Source organism: Leptinotarsa decemlineata, unplaced genomic scaffold (genome assembly GCF_025532065.1).
Source record: "Leptinotarsa decemlineata unplaced genomic scaffold, Ldec_3_MD MMD2_P_RNA_scaffold_12, whole genome shotgun sequence".
Taxonomy (NCBI): domain Eukaryota; kingdom Metazoa; phylum Arthropoda; class Insecta; order Coleoptera; family Chrysomelidae; genus Leptinotarsa; species Leptinotarsa decemlineata.
Genome location: NW_027412526.1, coordinates 10,132,099 through 10,154,061, shown reverse-complemented (window position 1 = coordinate 10,154,061; position 21,963 = coordinate 10,132,099). Strand labels below are relative to the sequence as shown.

General features: G+C 39.2%; 1 protein-coding gene across 4 annotated transcripts in view; it reads left to right on the top strand.

Moving 5' to 3' along the window:
* pug (pug C-1-tetrahydrofolate synthase, cytoplasmic) overlaps window positions 1-19,581 on the top strand; it is a 65,778-nt gene extending 46,197 nt beyond the window's left edge. For all 4 annotated transcript variants that reach the window (XM_074173893.1, XM_074173886.1, XM_074173883.1 and 1 more), the window contains exons 10-16: window positions 7,095-7,231; window positions 7,297-7,629; window positions 9,754-10,182; window positions 12,445-12,697; window positions 16,062-16,347; window positions 19,053-19,205; window positions 19,319-19,581. In XM_074173893.1, coding sequence (XP_074029994.1) covers window positions 7,095-7,231; window positions 7,297-7,629; window positions 9,754-10,182; window positions 12,445-12,697; window positions 16,062-16,347; window positions 19,053-19,205; window positions 19,319-19,408 — 1,681 coding nt within the window. In that variant the 3' untranslated portion in view covers window positions 19,409-19,581. The remainder of the gene's footprint in view (window positions 1-7,094; window positions 7,232-7,296; window positions 7,630-9,753; window positions 10,183-12,444; window positions 12,698-16,061; window positions 16,348-19,052; window positions 19,206-19,318) is intronic.
* Window positions 19,582-21,963: the final 2,382 nt, after the last annotated feature.

Sequence of the window (21,963 nt, the reverse complement as noted above, 5' to 3'; positions counted from 1 at the left end):
TCCTCTCTACTCTCGCTTGCCGCATTAAGGCAGAAATCTTAGCCACACAGATACAGAAGGCTGTCATTCTTGGCTCACTGCGCTTGCTCAAGGCATATGATTCCCAATGATCACTTACCCCACGGTGTGGGGAGTGGTCATTGGTTGATGATGCTGGCGCGACCTCCCGAATGTATCAGGGCTTCGGGGGATAGGGCCAGATCAGCGCAGTGAAAAAATAATAAAAATAATAATATTGGAGTCCTTGGTGGAATAATTCCTTCTCCACTCTCGAATATTAAAATCATACTGGCTTGCCGCACTAAGGCAGAAATCTTAGCCGGACAGATGCAGAAGACTGTCATTCTTGGCTCACTGCGCTTGCTTAGGGCACATGATTGTCGGACCCAATGATCACTTATTCCACAGTGTGGGGAGTGGTCGTTGGTTGATAATGCTGGGACGCCCTCCCGAATGTATCGGGGCTTCGGGGGATAGGGCCTGACCAGTGCCAAAGTGCCAACTATGGTGAAAAAAAATAATAATTATATTCCAGACTGATCACAGTTCAAATGATATTGGAACAGTCAAAAAAGGGGACACAGCACATGTATGTTAAATCTTGAATAATACTAAAAATTATACAGTAATATTCTGATAATTATCACCGGTAATATACCTAAGAGTATAAAATACATGTTTAAAATACATTTAAAATGCATTCAGGCACCATAGTCGCTCAATAAAAAATTCATCTACTTTATAGTAACATTTACTGATTAGAAGGATTCTTGCAACAATTTATAGCACTCAGACGGAGTTTATTTCAATTTAACGAGAAATTTGAGATTGATAGGTTGTTCCTCCTTTTCGTCACACGTAGTTTTCGGTAAGAGAAAAAAACAAGTTCGTTTCAAAAAGCTACTGCACAAATATTATAATAGTGACGAAAACTAGCTCTGGTACGTGAATAAAGAAGACTTCCAGATTCCCAACGCACTAGTCGTTTTTTCCCCACCCCTCTAGGCGCTAAGTCTCGTTATTAAATAGCCGGACCTCGAACTTATCTTCAGTAACTCCAAAAATGACCTCAAACTTGGAATTCCAACTTTTATCCCAACAGATTGACTTTTATTTCAAAATTCTCTGTTATATAATATAATAAACCTACCTCACCTTACTGTCATTAACCTATTATGATGATATTATCCAACTTGATTCAAGACTATTAGATGCTCGAGATACCCATTGTCTGATAAACGAACTTATAAGTTTTCAAGGGATAGAACTAGGACCTTTGACGTAGAATAAATCCAAAACATGTACGAGGTCTGTTCAAAAAATAAGGTGAATTCCGAAAAAAATTTCTATTTAGTCCCCTTTTGTCTCTCAGATGAATCACACTTGTGCCAGTGTGTTTTCCAATCCTCGAAGCGGTTCTGATTTACATTTTCTGATATGTCCTTGAGCTCTCAGCGATTTGGTTTTTATCTTCACAATCGTCTGAAAACGGCGTCCTTTCAATTTTGGGAATAGGAGAAAGTCTCAGGGAGAAAATCTATTGATAACGGTGTCATTTTTGACCAAAAAATTACGAGCAGGTACATTGAGTTTGCAGACTTTTCAACCTGTGTTACAAAATAGGGGTTTTTTCTTCTTGTTGAAAGATTGCTGGCGTTCAGCCTATTCCCAAAAAAGGCAAGAAAAATTTTTCAAATAACTATAGACCGGTTGCTTTGCTATCAGTGATATCAAAAATCATGGAGAAAGTCGTTCACCACCATATCATCAGATATTTGGAAGGATTCTACCTCTTGAGCGATCATCAATATGGCTTCCGGAAACAAAGATCAACAGGAGACCTTCTATCGTATGTCATCCATATTTGGGATAACGCAATCAGGAAACATGGAGAATCAAGAGCTATTGCGCTTGATATTCCTAAGGCCTTTGACCGTGCGTGTCATGAGGGCTTGCTGGCCAAACTTCGATGCTATGGCTTGGCGGATCATTTCTGTGTATGGCACTTCAGCTTCCTGAAAAAACGTTCCCTGCAAGTGGCCGTCGATGAATATCTCTCGAAAACTTTCACCATCAACGCGGGGGTTCTCCATGGATCCGTATTGTTGCCAACCCTCTTTTTATTGTATATCAATAACTTATAACAAGAATCCAATATATTACTTTCCTGACGACATCACACTTGGATTCCGGGTCATCGGCTACGGAGGCACATCTTCACCGGCAGCAGGAGGTTGCATATCTTAATAAGGATCTAGAAGTGATTTCGAAGTGGGCTGAAAGTACCCAGGTTCAATTCAATGCCACAAAAACCCAGGCATCGGTTTTCTCAAAGAAAATGAATGTCTTCGAATCGGATATAATAATGTCAGGACAGACAATTCCTCTTTCTGCTTCAATACGTTTTTTTGCGCTGCCTGGCTTCTATTCGATGTTTTCAGTTGGATGGATCTTGGAAACACATCTTTTTTATTTAAAAGGAAAAACACCGCATCCACCACTAGGGTTATTAGCGGTTACAGTAGGCACATTAAATTTTGTTACAGATGCCAACATTTTCCAAAAAACTATAAAGGGAAGTAAAGTTCGTAACATCCAATTCATTGGTGAGGTCGCTTGGTAATTCGAAAAATTGTCTTTCTTCATTGAAAGCTGGGCAATCAGAGATGAAATGTTCAACACTCATCGTCACACTGCAGGTATCACAAATGCGAGGCTCTTCATGCTTTAGGAGATGTAGATGGATAAATTTCGTATGTCCAATTCTCAAGCGTGTAAGTAAAACTTGCTGTCTGCGGGTGAGAGCTCGGTAATTTTGAGTGACTAGATTCGGATTAATGGCTCTGAGTTTATTATTATATAGGGATTGCCACCTTTGCCTCCATCTGTCGCATATGAGCTCTTTGATTTGGAGATAAACGTCTTGATAGGGCACTCGTTGGATCTCTCGACAGTTGGGGTTTGAAATGGCCTCTCGAGCTTCTGAATCGGCCCTTTCATTACCCGTTATTCCCATATGAGAAGGAATCCAAACTATCTCAATGTGTTTACCATCCTGTAATAACTTTCCCAGTTCAGTCTTAATGAGAAGAAGAAGAGCATTTTTCGGGTAGAGCTGTTGGATGCCCAAGACAGCACTGAGAGAATCAGTGAAAATGACATGATCACCAACGGATCTACGACAGTATTGTAGTGCGCTGAGTATAGCAAATACTTCTCCTGAGTAGATACTGGAGAAAGATGGCAGTCGATAAGTGTAAGTGGTGGTATCTGTTATCACAGCGGCTCCTACTCCTTCGACTGTTTTGGAAGAATCGGTATACCGGGTGTCCCACATTTTATGTGACAGGCAATATCTGGTTTGTTGAAGAAGATACACAAAAATATTTCATACAGAAGTTTTAGGAGTTCATGAGAGCTATATTTTGATATAATTTTTAAATATACAGGGTGTTTGGTGTAGGTGCTACAGACCAAAATTCCATTTTTTAAAATAGAACGCCCTGTATATCATTACATATTCAGATGCTACGTTAAATTCTGATATCATTTCATGTTTGGTTTTTGAAATTCGGTTACGGCGTTGTTGAGTTATTGCACTTTTCCTTAAATATAAAGTTTCAAAAAAACTTATTTACTCGTACACGAATCCAGTCTATATCTTTTATTAAATTGAACTAGACTACTACTGAATACAAACCATTATTCTCACCTCTACGATACGATATCGATATCAGTTGAATATAATATTGAAATTCTTGAGAATGTGACTAACTTGAGGGTGAATTGCTTTATATTGCACAATTTCATCAAGTAGCTTATGCTTGTTGATGCCATAGTAACAAATGTTGTTGAATTGTATCTACTTGTCAGTTCGATTCAGTGATTCTTTGCAAAACAGTAACTGTGTTCTTTGTGCGAAAACTCCAGTATGCCTTTCGCGTTTAGTCCAAGTGATTGCATTGATATGTTATTAATTTTTGGGGAAAGTCAGAAAAACTGCCGTCAAGCACAACGTCTATACCAAGAACGTTTTCCAGGCAGACCCATTCCGTCACGAATGACTTTTTCGAGAGTTATAGAAAAATTGCGAACTGGGTCATTTCCTTCTACTATAAAGCATCGTCATCATACGAGATCTGTTAGAACTGAAGATTTAGAGATCAATGTGTTGGCTTATATTATTATTCATCCACATGTTTCTATCCGTACTCTTGCAGAAGAAGTCGGTGTCAGTAAATCTAATGTACAGAGAATTCTGAAAGAAAATAAATACCACCCATTCAAAATTCAGTCGGTACAAGGTTTGAAACCCACGGACTTTGAACGACGACTTGAATTCATTGCTTGTATTCAGGTAATATTACATGAAAGTCCTAACATATTCAGTCAAATTTTGTGGAGCGATGAATCGCGATTCCACAATAATGGAGTTGTGAATCGACATAACAGTCACTATTGGTCTCAAGAAAATCCCCACTGGGTCCGCGAAATTAATTTTCAAACTACTTGGGGAATTAATGTGTGGTGTGGATTGTTCAATGGCCGCATCATAGGACCTTACTTTTTCAATGAAAATCTCAATGGATTGCGATATTTACATTTTCTAGAAAATGATTTGATCCAGTTGATGGAAGATATTCCCAAAGCAGAACGACAAGGAATTTGGTGGCAACAAGATGGTGCTCCTCCTCACAATTCACAGGTGGCCGGCTCGTTCCCCAGATTTATCACCGCTTAATTTTTTCCTATGGGGTTATTTAAAAGATATTGTTTTCACTACTCCCCCTTTGAATGTGGACGATCTGAAAATGAAAATTCGACTAGCGTGCAGTGATATTACGCCTGATATTATAAGAGCGACTTGTACGAGAGAAGTGATTCGACGTTTCGAAGCCTGTATAATATCTAATGCGCATCACTTTGAACAATTTTCATGACTTATTTCTAGGTACTTACCATTCTTATGAAATGATTTATCAAGTTATATTATTTACATTGTTAATAATTAAAGATTTGTTTTCGAATACACCTCTTTCATTTTGGAATTGTTTCATATTCAAAATGATTCCTGACTGAATTCCACAACTCAAAATTGAAACCATTACTTCGAACACCCAAACTTTTGACTAATTTTCATGTGATCTGATGCAGAGAGAATAATTGTATGAGATATTTTTAAAAATAATAGTCGTTCTCAAGACTTTACATTTTAAGCAATAACTCAACAACGCCGTAACCGAATTTCAAAAACCAAACATGAAATGATATCAGAATTTAACGTAGCATCTGAATATGTAATGATATACAGGGCGTTCTATTTTAAAAAATGGAATTTTGGTCTGTAGCACCTACACCAAACACCCTGTATATTAAAAAATTATATCAAAATATAGCTCTCATGAACTCCTAAAACTTTTGTATGAAACATTTTTGTGTATCTCCTTCAACAAACCAGATATTGCCTGTCACATAAAATGTGGGACACCCGGTATATATGCTTGAAGTGCTGATATTTGGAGACCAGTTCGGCAAAGGATTTCTTCTTCATGAAATATGAAGGGGTATCGTATTTGGGAAAGTTGAGGAGATAGGTATTACAGGGAGTAATTGGTAATGTCCAGGGAGGGGGAATTTTCAAGTCAAGAGGAAGAATATTTGGAAAGTCTATATGGTTATCAGAAACTTTGGCAATTTTCACATAAAAAGGTAAGGGGTAATTTTGTTTCTGTTGGATGTGTTGGAAACGATCTGAGAATGTATATCGATAGGAAAGATGGTTTTTGGAAGCGGCTACTCTTGCGGCATAACTTAAGGAAAGATAGTCTCTGCGAACATCAAGGGGTTGTTCTCCGGCCTCAGCCAGAAGGCTCTCCACTGGGCTGGTACAAAAAGCTCCCAGGGCAATCCTCATGGCCGAATATTGGATCACATTCAGGAACTTCAGGAGAGTTGCTTTCGCTGAACTATAAACGATAGAACCATAATCTCGCTTGGATCGAATGAAACACATCTTTCTTGATGCAAATGTTGAAAAACCAGATATTCTGATTAGTTATGGCACACCGAAGAATTAACTTGAAGTGCCACAAGGCCAAGAAAGTAGTCGTGGCTTCCTTTAATTTTCTGAACGATTTGGCCGTTACTTGATGAAGATCCACAAAGTTTGTGTAGATCAAATCGTGAAGTGTAGTTTATGACATTTCGATAAGTTTGTTGGGGGTTAAATGGAAAAGAAGAGGCAATGAACATTAATGAACGCTGACTACCTGTATTCAAAGGTACACAAACAAGGTCAGGTATTCCAATTAGGAAAAATCAAGCCACGCCTACTGATAATAATGACAAACCAGCATCGTGGTTGATGCATTCGGAACAACAACTCGGACACTGCGACCGTTACCACATCGCCTTTGATACTGTATAGCTCAGTAGCAGATGAAACGTCAGGCGTAAAAACCTGGGGACTATGGCCAAAAAATCCAGAAAATAGCTCTCACACAGGCATCTATGACCGTAGAAGTTTACAATCTTTGATAACACTAGTTTACAGCCAATTTACGACTGTAATGCCAAAGGCAGTTCTTTGTTAATTTTCGGTCCCTAAATGCGAAAATGATAGTAGAAATTTCCTAACACGTATGATTTTTGAGTTATTTTTTCACAAAAATTTAATGTACACGATATTCTGAATTTGCTTTGCCCCTGAATTGATGAAATTATTTAAAATCTGGCAACACAGCGGCTCTGCCCAGTATTCGAATCTGCTTCCGCTGTATATGAGACTTGCAACGCCGCTTCTCGAACTTTCGATACTCGAAGTTTCCGGAAAATACCAGAAATACGGAACCGCTATAAAAGTAGCATGTTGACAATCAGATCATCAATATTGGTTCAACGCAAGTAGTGGTGAGTTAGTATTAGAGAAGCGAGGTGAGCAAACACGCGAATTTTAAAAGTATTACATTAGTTTTATCTTTGTGAATAAGTAAAGTAAGTTGACTCCTGTAAACAGTACAAAAATGGCCAAAGTACAGAAACGTGGCTGCGTTTATCCCGCAGATAGATAATCATACATCTCGAATATTTTCCAGTATGACTCCGACACCATTGGGAGAAGGAAAAAGCACCACCCTACTGGGTCTTGTCCAAGCCTTGTCAACACATATCAAGAAAAACACCTTCGCTACTATGAGGCAACCTTCCCAGGGACCAACATTCGGTATTAAAGGTAAACATTTCCGGTTTAGGATACCTAACGACTGTTCAATATACTCATTACTATTATTATCACAGGCGGAGCTGCAGGAGGCGGTTATTCTCAAGTCATACCCATGGAAGACGTCAACCTCCACTTGACGGGAGATATTCACGCAATCACCGCGGCCAACAACTTACTGGCAGCTCAGTTGGATGCCAGAATATTCCACGAAGCTACTCAAAAGGATCAAGCCCTCTTTGATCGTTTAGTACCGAAGATAAAGGGCACCCGCAAGTTCTCTAATATTCAAATCAGGAGATTGAAGAAACTTGGAATCAGCAAGACTGATCCTGATTCTCTAACTGCAGAGGAGAAATCGAAATTCGCTCGTTTGGATATTGACACTAACAACATCGTGTGGAACAGAGGTGAGTACTTCACTTTCCCTCTGAATCATCGACAACTATAGACTTTCAAAGTTTGTAGAAAGGAAAATAGGTTGAATTGGGAGCTTAATGAACGAATAATAGATTTCCAGATCTGACACATCTCGAAAACCTACCAGCACAAGAGATTTCTCTTAAAAGCAACGTTGACGATATTTTGCATATGAACGATTTCTTTGAGTCTGGGTGCTTTCCAAAGGTTTTTAAATATGGACGAAACTGTTCTATGAGAGTGGAACTAAATTAGATCAGTAATAATAGATCACTTGTTCGATTGGTCACCTATTTATTTTGTAGGAATTCATTTCAAATATAGGTATTTATAATTTACTTACATCTTGAATCAGCTGTCTACCAAACCTAGGCTCCCTCAAGGTAGGTTGAAACAAACAAATCCCTTCAGTAACATCGACGAATTACCTTGGTGTCGCAATAGATGGGATTTACACATGAAAGAAGAAAGAAAAAAGAGCTGCAGTAACTTTGTTCATCCCCGACAGTTCCGATCACTAGATCTGCCGCCGAGAGAGTTCTACACTGATATTACCTCTCGTGAGTGGCGTTGTTCTTCCCCGAAGTAATTATACGTCTCTCCGACATCCAGATGATGCAGGATGCCTTCATCTAGGAGCTACACATCTTCTCCTCAGTCCCCGCATTGTCCTCTTTCGAGATGGACCATTGCACATTTGTCTATCCCGAATTTCATAACGATAGCATGCGTGTACTCTTCCACCACCCTCAAGGACTGATGGAGATACTTTTTTCCAGAGGCATGAAGTTTCAGATCTTCCATATAAAACAAATGGGTGACCCTTGTGCCTTCGATTACCGGAGATGCCACTGTTTTACCCTCGAGTATTTATGAGCGCAACGGATTATGGCAATAATGAGACTCAGATGAGGAACTGAGGAAATCGCCCTGGAATACACCCTGAAAGTCCATCTGGTCTCGCTTCACCAAATAGTGAGATGCCTTGAACACCACTCTGACAGACTCGCTTCACCATAACATCTGTGACCCATCCTGTTCGGACCAGATGTTATGGTGAAGCAAGTCTGTCAGAGTGGTTTTCAAGGCATCTCACTATTTTGTCTAGTACCGCAAGGCATCCAAGCAAATACAAGAGGAGCGCATGTGATGTTCTATCAAATGCTTTGGGGTAATCGATCCAGGCCATTGAGAGGTTACGCTTATACTGTATTGAGTCCTGCGTTAAACAACTATCAATTGGCAGGTTGCCTTTACATTCAGCGACTCCTCTCTTCGACCCTCTCTGCTTATATATCCGTTCGAATGCACGGTCAACTGCGGTGAGTATTCGTGTGTATAAGATGATCTTAAACAACTTATAACACGAATTTGAGGATGTTATCGGTCTGTAATTCTTAGGAATCGACAAATCTCCGGTTCGCCCCTGGAAAAACCAACCTGGAATCGGCTGCTCCCTGCTGCCACCATGAGTTGAAAACTCTGGCCAGATGAAGGTGGGTACTTGGTAGTTTTTTCCACCAAGAAGTGTTCAGCCCATCTGGGCCTAGAGCAGCAGAGTTATTGGAACCTGCAAGAGCTCTTTGAATGTCATCCGGGGTTATCGGGTCGCGCAGTTCATTGAGCTCAGGCTGTCGAAGCTCCCTGTTGAAAGCTTCGAACTGCGCTAGGGCTGGAATGTCTAAGTTGACTGACTGCGGGTGTTCATAGGTATCCTTTCTGAAGGTTTCCACTTGATCAACGGTCGGCGGATTATTCAGAACACGTGGAGGTTCTTGGAATAAGCAAGAAGGTTTCTCGCTGAACCTGAGGTTTTCCGCGATACCTCTTGCTCCTCACTAGTGACTTCTTAGCAGCCACTAGCATTTGTTTCCTATCACGGCAGTGCTGTTTGGTGGTTAGCAGAACGCCTCAATTCAAAGTGTGATGGATAGGTCGTAGTTTGGTGTGGCCGCCCTATAATCCATTACACATTGAATACGAGACGCGGTACTTGTCTTTATTATTATTATTATCATAATCATCAGTATCATCATCATCATCATTTTCATTATCTTCATCGTTATCATTATCACTATCATCATTATCGTCATCATTATTATTATTATTTACAGTACTGGATATCAACGATCGATACCTTCGTGAAATAACCATCGGGGAATCCCCAACCGAGAAGGGTTTGACCAGAAAAGAATCATTCGTCATCAGCGTGGCCAGTGAAATCATGGCAATCTTAGCTCTGGCCAAAGATATGGGAGATTTCAAAAAACGATTGTCCAACATGGTCGTCGCTTTCGACAAATGCGGTAAGCCTGTAACTGCCGACGATCTGGGAGTAACCGGGGCCTTGTTGGTTCTTCTGAAAGATACCGTGGAACCAACTCTTCTTCAGTCCTTGGAAGGATCCCCTGTCTTCATGCACGCTGGACCATTCGCTAATATCGCTCACGGATCCAATTCGATAATTGCCGATAAGATTGCTCTGAAGTTGGTTGGTGAAGATGGTTTCGTGGTAACAGAAGCCGGATTTTCTTCGGACATTGGTGAGAAGAATCATCATTTATTTATTGTTGATGTGATAACAAAAAATTCCGCAGTGTTCTCCACTTTTTCCTCAATTTTCAATAGTACTCCTAAGTACTCCTAAATTTTCATTTCTGTGTTAAAAAACACAGAAATGCAGTAACGTTAGTTACAAATAAAAGTGGAAAAAACATAGAAATTTTCATTTCTCTTTTCACTAACAATTTGCATCTGATAAACCATTTCATATTTCTGACTGACAGAAGTTGAGTCAATTATTCCCTTACCAATACAGTTTACTATGATTTCTATTATGAAATGCAAAGGTTAACCAAACTACTATACGTGGTTCGGCATAAATATTAATGATCATTTTGTAATCTGTGAGACAGTTAATTGTTATTTTAATATGTCTGATTGATTACTTGTTTATTTTGTGGTGATTCATGATCACTTTAATGAAATGAATAGAAACACTTTTGTCTAATTTCCACTATTTATTTTATTTTTACGACCGGTTTCGGGTTTTACCCAATTATCAAGTACAAACTAACATGTGAAATCTGATAATTAGGTTATATAGGGAGTTTTCAGGTGAGCTAGAAGGCGAGGTAGTTAAATGAAAAATGGTACCAACTATAAAATTCAACACTGAAGATTATAGGGGTTGTCAAACTTATAAATTCAAGAGTGGAGGCCTACATAAAACGAGTTGCTCGTTTTTGGGTATATATTTCGGGTTTTTAATTGATTTATTAATTTCCATGGCTTGATAATGGGGTAAAACCCGAAACCGGTCGTAATAAATCCTTAGGTTTGCATAGGTTCAGTGTCAAAAACATATATAAGAAACATAGCAATGTCCGGTTATAAATGATTCAAACGCGAAATCGAACTGCATCTTTTCGTGACACATTATATTCATCCTTGAACGTAGACACGGAATTGAATTCAGGGTGACCGAAACTGAACTGACTTCACTGTTACATTACGCACTAGTACGATGTGCGTGTTTTCAATCAAAAGGTGTTTCAATCAGAAGTTCTCGGATTTTTATATAGAATGCCAGTTGCAATTCCGTTTCATATTAATTCGGCAGCTATCCAAGCTAACCCGAATTTCATTACACGCGGCTTTTTTCACTACTAGTTTTATGGCTTTATAAATTACGACTTCAATCATTGTCAAGACATTTGTCGTGGCTGTTCTTACAGTGTTCACGTTTTGAGATCGGACTTACTTCATTGGGTTCAGCAATGAAATTAAAATAGGTCTGATGTATCAGATACAGCGGATAGATACGTACGTGTATGAAAATAAATATTGTGAAATGAAATCCCGAAATATTGATCCCTCCCAACGTTCCAGAGTAGAGTCTACAAAGTTACTGTGAGGTAACTTGCAGTCGAAAATAATTCAATGTCCATCGTGTATTAGCCGGGGAAGTATTTGTTTTGCGGCAAGTATTTACTAGATCCTACTGTATAGGAGATATACAGACGTATTCTACTGTGTGGGATCTGATGAATGCCTACAAAGGTATCATTTTGAAATATTTATTTTCTTATAATTGTTTGGAATAGCAGCGAAAGCCCAAGTGTACTCTTATAATATTATATTTCAAATATCTCGACAAAGGTTATTGTCATCAGGGAGCTACGAGATGATGATTTGGATTAAATAAAGGAGAAACTTAGGTTACACAATGTTGAAACTTAGAAGGAATAATTACAAAAATTATTTCACTTCCATATAACTCATTCAAGACACCTACAATTGTAACTGACTTATTGCTCCAGCGACTCAGGCCAGCAAAATCTTATTTTGAAAAAATATTCAAGAAACCGTTTTGTTGTTTCTGACCTTGTAGAAGCACGTTTCAGTTATAAGAGAGAAATTCAAATTGAATGAAATTGCAATAAATATTATACTTTTTACGTTTTGAAATGTATCGTATCTTGATCTATTATTCATCAAACATTTCATGTTTTACAATATCGACAAAATTATAACATTTTATAACTTCAACAATATTCCACCAAACTCATTGACATTTTAGGTACTTTCTCTCCTTCCAATAAAGTAACATAACCTCTATTAATTCACTTGAACAAGAAACCAAATAATATATTAAGTATCGATAATAACAGAATTGTTCACTAGTTTATTGTTGATATTATTAGTTCTGAAAATTTGAATTAGATCTTCAATCTGTATTTGATCTGAACTACTAAAATCATCAAAGGATTCTCACTAGTAAATTGTTGATTTATTGTCTGTAGGTATGGAGAAGTTCTTCAACATAAAGTGCAGAGCCTCTGGTGACATCCCCAACGCGGTCGTTCTTGTAACGACAATAAGAGCTTTGAAAATGCACGGTGGTGGACCTGCAGTCACTCCCGGCGCTCCTCTTGCTGCAGAATATACTCAAGAGAACTTAGAACTACTATCGAAGGGAATTCCAAATGTTCTCAAGCATATCAGCAACGGTGTGAAGTATGGAGTCCCAGTTGTTGTGGCTATAAACCATCGCGAGTAAGTACCCACTGACGTTACAGTTTCACAAAAATTCACATAGAGAATAAACACTTTGAAATAATTTAAGAACAGGATGAGAAGTTATACCGATCTATATTAATCAATCAATTGAAAGTCATTGAAAATCAGTTTTTCCCCATCTTCGAAAGACGCCAACTTAGTTGATTAACCGCGCGTCAAGAATAGTATTGCAGTTCTGGTGTTAGGAAAAAGTTCTTGTTTCGAATAACTCGACAATTTTAACTAGATCATATTGCTGAATCTACGAAAAGCATCTTCAAAAATTTCCTCTGTGAGGAAATTTATCTGTCGTGAATGGCTAAAATATTAATTATATCAAGCAATAAAACGTGAAATTAAATTTCAATTCAACGATAAATATAATCAAAATAGAAGATGAAAATGACCACAGAGAAAAAAAATTGATCAATGAAGAATAAAAAAAAATTCAAAATAAAAAAGTTACTTGACATTTCAATTGTTAGTATCCAAAATCGTCTTCGGGTGATGACTGGACTATTTCTCCGAGAAATGACTATTTCACACTTTCACCTATCTCCTCTTCCCCTCTCTCCGCTACACCGGTTCATCAGGAGTTGGGCGGTTTTTACTTTATTACAGGTTTTCATATGTTGAGGCTAATGCACAAACTTGACACACACGGTATTCGAGGCCAACTAAACCTATGGATTGAAAATTACATGACAGATAGAACTTTCTCGGTCAAAGTGGGTCACTCTTTTTCTTCGCACAGACAATTCACAAGTGGAGTTCCCCAGGGATCTGTAGAACTTTCTCGGTCAAAGTGGGTCACTCTTTTTCTTCGCACAGACAAGTCACAAGTGGAGTTCCCCAGGGATCTGTTCTTGGCCCGCTCCTCTTTGTTTATGCAAGTGATCTTGCATAAACGCAGCAAGTCGTTCTATGCCGATGATACTAAACTGTATGGAAATGCCTTAGTCGAACATCATTCCCGTCAAGAAGACCTCAACTCGATTAGTCAGTGGTGCGAGGATTGGCTTCTACCTCTTAACGTCGACAAATGCGTCGTACTTCATCAAGGAAAGAACAATCCACTCCATACGTACACAATAAGCGATCAATCATTACGTACAGTGTCCTCACATGTAGACTTGGGAGTGACTATTAATACCGACTTAACTTGGTCCGAACATATAATATCCACATGCAAACGCGCAAACACACTGATTTACCTCATCCGCAAAACGTTCCTCCATCTATCATATTCTAGTTCCATAAAACTCTACAAAACCTTCTTTCGTCCAATCATGGAGTATGCAGGTCCAGTGTGGTATAATATCCACATGCAAACGCGCAAACACACTGATTTACCTCATCCGCAAAACGTTCCTCCATCTATCATATTCAAGTTCCATAAAACTCTACAAAACCTTCTTTCGTCCAATCATGGAGTATGTAGGTCCAGTGTGGTGTCCTGTTCTGGTGCGCGATAGGGACTTGTTGGAAAATGTACAGCGTCGAGCCACACGTATGACTTTTGGTGAAGTGCGTCCAACCTATCCCGAAAGACTGAGGATGGCACAACTGCTAGCTTTTGACCAACGTCGACTCCGTGGGGACCTCATCATATCTTTCCGTATAGCTAAGTATACTATGCTAATCAAAAGAACTTTTTGTTTTCAACAGTGATTCGCGGTTACGTGGTCACACACTCAAATTAAAAAAGGAAAAATTCGCAACGAGGCAGAGACAATATTTTTTGATGAATCGTATTTTCGAAACATGGAATAACTTACCCAACGATGTTATGAACTCCGACTCGGTGAACAGTTTCAAAAACAAAACAGACATTTGCTTATTTGCTTAATCGCCTCTATCTGTTTGAAATCTGTTTTTCCGTTAATCAGCTGCCGCCCCCGTACGAACGACAACTCTCAGAAGTTGAGAAACTTGTGCGAGCTAAGGACTAACGAGGTCTTACCTTTAAACGTGTGATTCCTATGCATATATTAATTATTTTTCTTTTCTTTTTCCATGCATTGTATTAAGTTGTTGATATCCTTCATTTTTAGGCTTACATAGGACTTTGTCCTCAGCCTTTATTTATATGTAATAATAATAATATCTCTACGCTAGCTTGGCTGAATGCGTCGTTGGACAACATTTGTACAACTACCTTGAACTTCCTTTTCCCCCGGTGTTTTTCAGTAATATAGCTACAAAAGTTCTGGCTCATCCCTTATGGAAAAACCCGTTCAAATTTGCGTAGGTCCGTCCTGGACCTTTTTGGACCTCAGGCGCAGTTCACACGGTAATGACAAAAGTCCGCGCTTCATCTCTGCCATACGTCCATCCTGTGTGAATTGGGCTTTAGACTTTCAGAGCCCACTCCTCCACTTTTGCCGTCATACAGTCGACCAATCAGAAGCTCCGCGCGTACAGCGGTAAATTCAAATCCAGTAGATGAGCAATGTATGTACGAGCGCAAAATTCCATGTATTTTTTATGGAGCTAAACTTTTTGCAATTTCGAGGTCAAACGAGAGTGGGGGAGAGAAACGTGTGACGTAATCGATGCAGGATGTGATGAGCTTCGGAGATATTCAAAGAACGTGGCCCCCTTGGGACTCCGCCTCCTCGCCCTCTCAATAATTCGCCTCACCCCTAGCCCACCTTGAGACTCCGCACCAATCCTCGGGCCCCTTTGTCACGTAGCAGTCACGTGGTTCTAATTAAAATAAGTTTATAGGTATGAGAATCGAACCCGGGTCGTCAGCGTGGTAGACGTTGTCCTTGGCATGTAAATCATCTCAGCTTGGGCCCACTTGTTGTTATGTTGATGAGTCCGCACATGCTCTGCTATTTCCGATTTGCTGATTTCATCTCGCTGTTTCCCTTGTGCTTAACAATGCGGACTTTTAATGGCCACACTCACAGGGTATCCGGTAAATGCATTTTTTGGAATCGCAGTCCTCGTGTTTGGTGGCCTGATTTTCTTGAGGCTGCTATGAATGGTGTTTCCAGATCTGAAGCAGGTTCTGCTGTTGTACTTGGACTCAATCCTTCTAATCCTTTATGACAATCCTCTGACGCAGGGAAGTGCAAGCACTGGTTGTAACGGCTTCTCTTCCTTGTGATGCTATCACTGTCTTCTAGCCGAAGTCTGTTCCACCACCACTTTGGAGTAACCATTCAGTTGAAGATCTTTTTTAATGATGTCTAGTTTCACGTTTTATTGCTTGATAGAATTGGTAGTTTTTATTCTAATTTTACTTGTTCTTTCTTAGACTTCGAATCATATTACACAATGGAACTAGTAAAATTCATCATGAAACATTGTTAACCACTTTCAAACATACTATCATCATCAATATTTTCAGGTCTGATACCGAAGCCGAAATAGAACTCCTGAGGAACGCTTGTAAGAATTCCGGAGCATTCGATGCAGTAGTATCGAGACATTGGTCCCAAGGAGGAAAAGGAGCCATCGATTTGGCAAAAGCCCTCGTTGAGGCAACCGATCGACCAAGCAACTTCAAATTTTTGTATAGTCTGAACCAATCGATTGAGGAAAAAATTGAGATCATCAGTAAGGAGATGTATGGCGCCAGCCAGGTTACATATTCTGAGAAGGCTAAAGAAAAAATCAGGCAGTACAAAGAACAGGTATTATAAAATACTCGATTTTTTTTTCAAGAATCTCGTACATACAGGGCCGGATATAGGGGACGGCAGGTGGGGCTACTACCCCGAGGCCTCCACAGGGGATAGACCCCCACAATAAAGAAAAAAAAATATCCGAAATTCCAACAGGTCAGCAACTTTCATGTTTTTCCTCCCAAACATTTTTTTTTGCATTTTCACTAAAAATACTTGCACTAACATAATAATATTGTTATCGATATATCAGAAAGCCCTTATTGCAAGTTTCTATTTACTATCAATTTTTTATTTGATCGAGCATTTTAGTGGAAACACTTGTTTCAATTCGTAATTCGTAACCATAAATTCAAAAGAAATAAAATAGATTTTAAAAAATCCGAAAAACGGTTGACCTTACAGGTCATCCTTACAACTTATCGCTTCAAAAATTATTTTCAAACGACACTATCTATTGAATGCGTCGATTTTCGCCCGCTTTCTTTTTTTTTCGAAAATTTTTAAATTTCGTTAGCGCGAAGTTAAAAACTTTTATAAAAAAAATGAGGGGCCTCCACTCCTTCGTTGCCTCAGGACCTCTAGATTTCCAAATACGGCCCTGAGTAAATTTAACAAATATTTCATAGTTGAATATTCGCGGGAGAAGGCATGATATCAGCAAGTAAAAATCAATAAAAAGATGTATTTATTTGATGAAACCGTATCAATGGATTACAAAACCCTCATTTATTTTATTACCATGAGCGAGATTAATAATATTTTGATAACTTGTTGGTTCTGAGAGAAATTCTGTCATCAAACAAAGGCTTTTGAAATATTTTGAAATATTCAGAAATATTAAAACTTCCATGTAACTACAATAATGATCTTTCGAAAACAAATAATAGAAATGAGTCCAAAGCCTTTCAAAGATACTTGAAGTTTAATATCAGAAGTTATGTTATTAGAATCTCTCTCTTTCTCTCTCTCTAATTTCAATGGCCGTTACTTCTCTTTCGAGCACATTTGTCCAGCTCCTGTGCATAGTGAACAGAAGCTTTGTTCGGGGGTACAGCTGTCTTGCTCGACGCAATGCTGCCACCCTATGTTTTTTCATTCACTTCTTCCTTTAACGAAAACACTTCATTTTTTTTAATAGTCGCCTTCTTTTCGGGAGGTCTTCGGATAAAAATAACACAAATACACATGTTCAGACATTTTATAGCACTGACGTCCTCGTCGAAGACGTCGACATCCAGCCTGGTTACTAGCAAAGGGGACCACCAGTCCTCTCATTATTCGAACATAATTTCATTTTAGATTACACTTTATTGTAAGCTTACACCTTTCAGACTCCACTCCGGTCACGACATCCACCAACCATCTTTGAGAGCGGTCGTTATCGGCACAACCGTCCTCTGTCGCGAACGGAGAGGAAGGTCTATGCTATTGAAATGATATTTCTAAAACAACGTACTTATGCATTGATTCGTTTGTTTAGGTCCTCCAGGGCATCTTACCCTGGAGGAAAAATGAAACCTAACCTCAAAAAAGTTTGTTTATTATTCAATTTAACTCTCGATCCTGTGTTTCACTGCACACCTCGCTGCTACAAGTCACACTCCGGTCCCAATACCAAATGCACGCCCGCTCCCACTACTGGCCCGCCCCACCACTCGTCCTCGGATATAAATACCAGACCAGAACCTGTGTATCCACTATGTTCTTCAGTTGAAAGGGGAAGGGAGCCAGGCTTCAACCTGATTAATATCAAGATGGATTTCGGCGTGTATCCATTATCGACGCCTAAGGAGTAGCCAGGAGACCTCAATGTAGGCATACCTTTTTGAAAATGGCTTCAAAGTTGAAGCCGAAACGTCGAACGACTTAAAACACCAGACGCAGTTCAATTCGGACTTGAAAGAACGCACTGAAATTGTGTTTACATAGATGATTGATTGTACAACACAAGTCTGGAGGCATATAAGACAATACTAGCCGTCAAGACAGTAAAATATTCTCATTGATATATTAATAAATTCATTGGATTTTTTGTAAAACTTTTATGTTGTAATTGTTATGGCCGGCACATGTGATTGGACAGATTATACTACCTGACCATGAGGTTGCATTGAACCACTATTACTATATTACTATAACTACTATAGTAGTACTCCTATAGTTCTATAACCACTACTACTACTACTAATTTAGTACTCCTTATAACTACTGTAACCGAACTGTTACAGAACTATTCTGTGACTATTGTGTTTTATGCGTGTGTCAATTCGAAACGATTCTCTAACAGTTCGAAATACATAACCAAAACAAACTTTCTGGAATTAGTACGTTCGCTTGTTTTCGTGCGTGCTTGGTCCGAATTGTCTTGAAATATTGGGAAAAACTATTGATATTGAAGCTCTCTTCCTAAAGGTTAAAATCATATTTATGTTTATGTATTTCTATGATCTCCTTTTATAGCCATGGGTAATACTTCTGGGTTCATCTAGAACTAGCTTTAAGTCAGAGGCAATGTCATGAATGCCTTCTGAAAGATCGTCCTGTGCAACTGCTGATTTATCTGTTTGGCCATGTTGACAACTTCTTTTGCGCTCCCTCAATCGCAGAACAATATGGTCACTGCCTTTTGTAGCCGTGATGCATTTTCTAAAACTACGCTAGAGAAAATGTTAATGATGTGGCTGTAACCATTTTCTTTCATTCAATTTCAGGGATTCGGAAGACTTCCTATTTGCATGGCGAAAACTCACTTATCTCTAACTACAGACCCGTCAATCAAAGGTGCACCAACAGGCTTCACCGTTCCCATCAACGACATGAATATATCCGTCGGAGCTGAATTCATAATTCCCTTGACAGGAACAGTAAGTATTTTAACGGTCGGCATGTGAATAATCTCATTTTTCAAGCGAAATCGTACACTTGACGATGCACTTTTTATTTGAAATTATACGCTTGATAATTTTTTTTATTTCAGATTCCCAAAATGCCAGGATTACCGACTAGACCCGCAATCTACGATATCGATTTGAATATCGAAACTGGTGAAATTGAGGGGCTATTTTAAGTCACAAAGGATATAAGTACATTGTGATGCCGGAAAAAACTCTTAACGGTTCCAATTCCCAGAAAATATATCTCTTCGCATATGGATAAGTTCAAGTAGTAGCTCATTTCAAATAGTGTCATGATACCATTTTCTCCTTATAACTGATACTGACAATAAAACATCCTGAGTAATTTTTTTCATTATTCTTCACAAGGCAAAGATACAGAATGGACTATCGGAAACATACGAGGGGGAAGAATCAAAATCACGTCAAGTTCTTTGTAAGGAGGGCATGCTTTGTCCTCGCCTCCAGCGAAGCTGTCATCCCCCCAAACTTTCTAAATGAGAAAGGGGGTTGAGTGACTGACATCTCACTGGGAAGGACATTCAATTCCCTTTACCTTTACTTCGCTTTTCCAAATTGGTCCACTCGTTTAGATTGTATGGTCACGAAACGTGCGTAATCATTGAACGACAGGTTTCATGGTCGATAGTTGGGATGAAGCAGTGCAATTGAGTGAGTGGCCACTTTACTCCCCCTGGTTTGAGTCCTCTAGAATTTTTGTGTGGTACATAAAATATGAGTTACCTCTTCTGTCTCCCGACTGGAGTTCTGTAAGTTTTTTATGTAGATACATAAAATATAAGTGGTCTCCTCTGTCCCCCGACTTGTGTCCTTCGGATTTTTCGTGTAAACATATAGAATACGAAGTATATCGCACTCCAGCGGTCCTGAGTTTCAAAATGTACAACGGTTTGAAAATAACATTTACGAATATAAGTCCTGTTATCTTATTGAGTTCACATCGGAATTTGAGATACCCACCTACATATGGTAGGGTGTACGCGACAAGTAAAATCTAAGATCGAAGGTCACAAAATTGATTTTTGTACATTTTTTGCAAATATATTGTTTCCTGTTGGTTTTTTGCTATTTGTATTCATTATCAATCGGTCAAAAACACGCCAAATATTAATAAATATATAATCAATGATAATTTTTATCCCTTATTAACTATTACATTACATTCAATAATTATTCAACTCAACCGTGTAGTTATAGAATTATTAGGGAAAATACTTAAATTATTTTTCAATTCTAATGTGGTTTATATAATTAATTCCTCACATTAATAAAAAAATTAAGAAAGAAATTTCCAATTGGGGTTTTATTGAAAAATATTCCATGCATTTATGATTGTGGAAATAAAAAAATATAATACAAATTACAACAACAACTTATAATTTGAATTATCTCTTTCATCGTCGTCGTCTTCCGACCGCTGTAGTATTTCAAAGTAATCTTCTTTATCGTCTTCATGAACATTTGTCTCCAGGTCTTCCATGATTTCGAGGTCAAAAGTTCTATCAACGTTTAAAAAAATTTTCGAAACGAAGGTTCCCTCTCTCTCTCTCTCTCTCTCTCTCTCTCTGGGATTATTGGAGGTTGCTTCTCATTCGGGTGCATTTGTCCATTCTTCTCTTCTCAAAATTGACAGAAGCTTCGTCGTGGGGGCGCAGCTGTCTTACCCGAAGCAATGCTGCCCCCCTTTTTTGTCGAGCTTTTTTATTATAAAAAACACGAATTTTTTTATCACGCCGTTTTCTGCTCAGAAGACATTTTGCTTTTTTCCACATATATATCGTAAAACTAATTCAATCCTATTCCCACGTGGGCATCGGTCCACCTCGGCCTCTAACCGGCGTGAATGAGGGTAGGTATTACATAATCCACTTCAGCACTCCCACGTGGAAATCTGATCCACCACGGCCACTGACCGGCGTGAATAGGGTATATAATCCACTTCAGCACTCCCCCGTGAACATCCGGTCCACCCCGGCTTCTAACCGGCGTGAATGGGGGTAGGTATATAATCGACTTTAGCACTCCCACGTGGACATACAGTCAACCCCGGCCTCTTACCGGCGTGAATGGAGGCAGGTAATATATAATCCACTTTAGCGCTCCCAAGTGAACATCCGGTCCACCCCAGCCTCTAACCGGCATGAATGGAGTAGGTATTATATAAAAAACTTTAGCACTACCACATGGACATCCGGTCAACCCCGGCCTCTTACCGGCGTGAATGGAGGTAGGTAATAAATAATCCACTTTTGCATTCCCACATGGACATCCGGTCCACCCCGGCCTCTAACCCGCGTGAATAGGGATAGGTAGTATATAATCCACTTTAGCACTCTCACGTGGACATCAGTTCCACCTTGGCCACTAACCGGCGTGAATGGGGATAGGTATTATAAAATCCATTGTAGCACTCCCTCGTGAACATCCGGTCCACCCCGGCTTCTAACCGGCGTGAATGGGGGTAGGTATATAATCCACTTTAGCACTCCCACGTGGACATCCAGTCAACCCCGGCCTCTTACCGGCGTGAATGGAGGCAGATAATATATAATACACTTTAGCGCTCCCAACTGAACATCCGATCCACCCCAGTCTCTAACCGGCATGAATGGGGTAGGTATTATATAATACACTTTAGCACTCCCACATGGACATACGGTCAACCCCGGCCTCTTACCGGCGTGAATGGGGGTAGGTAATATATAAT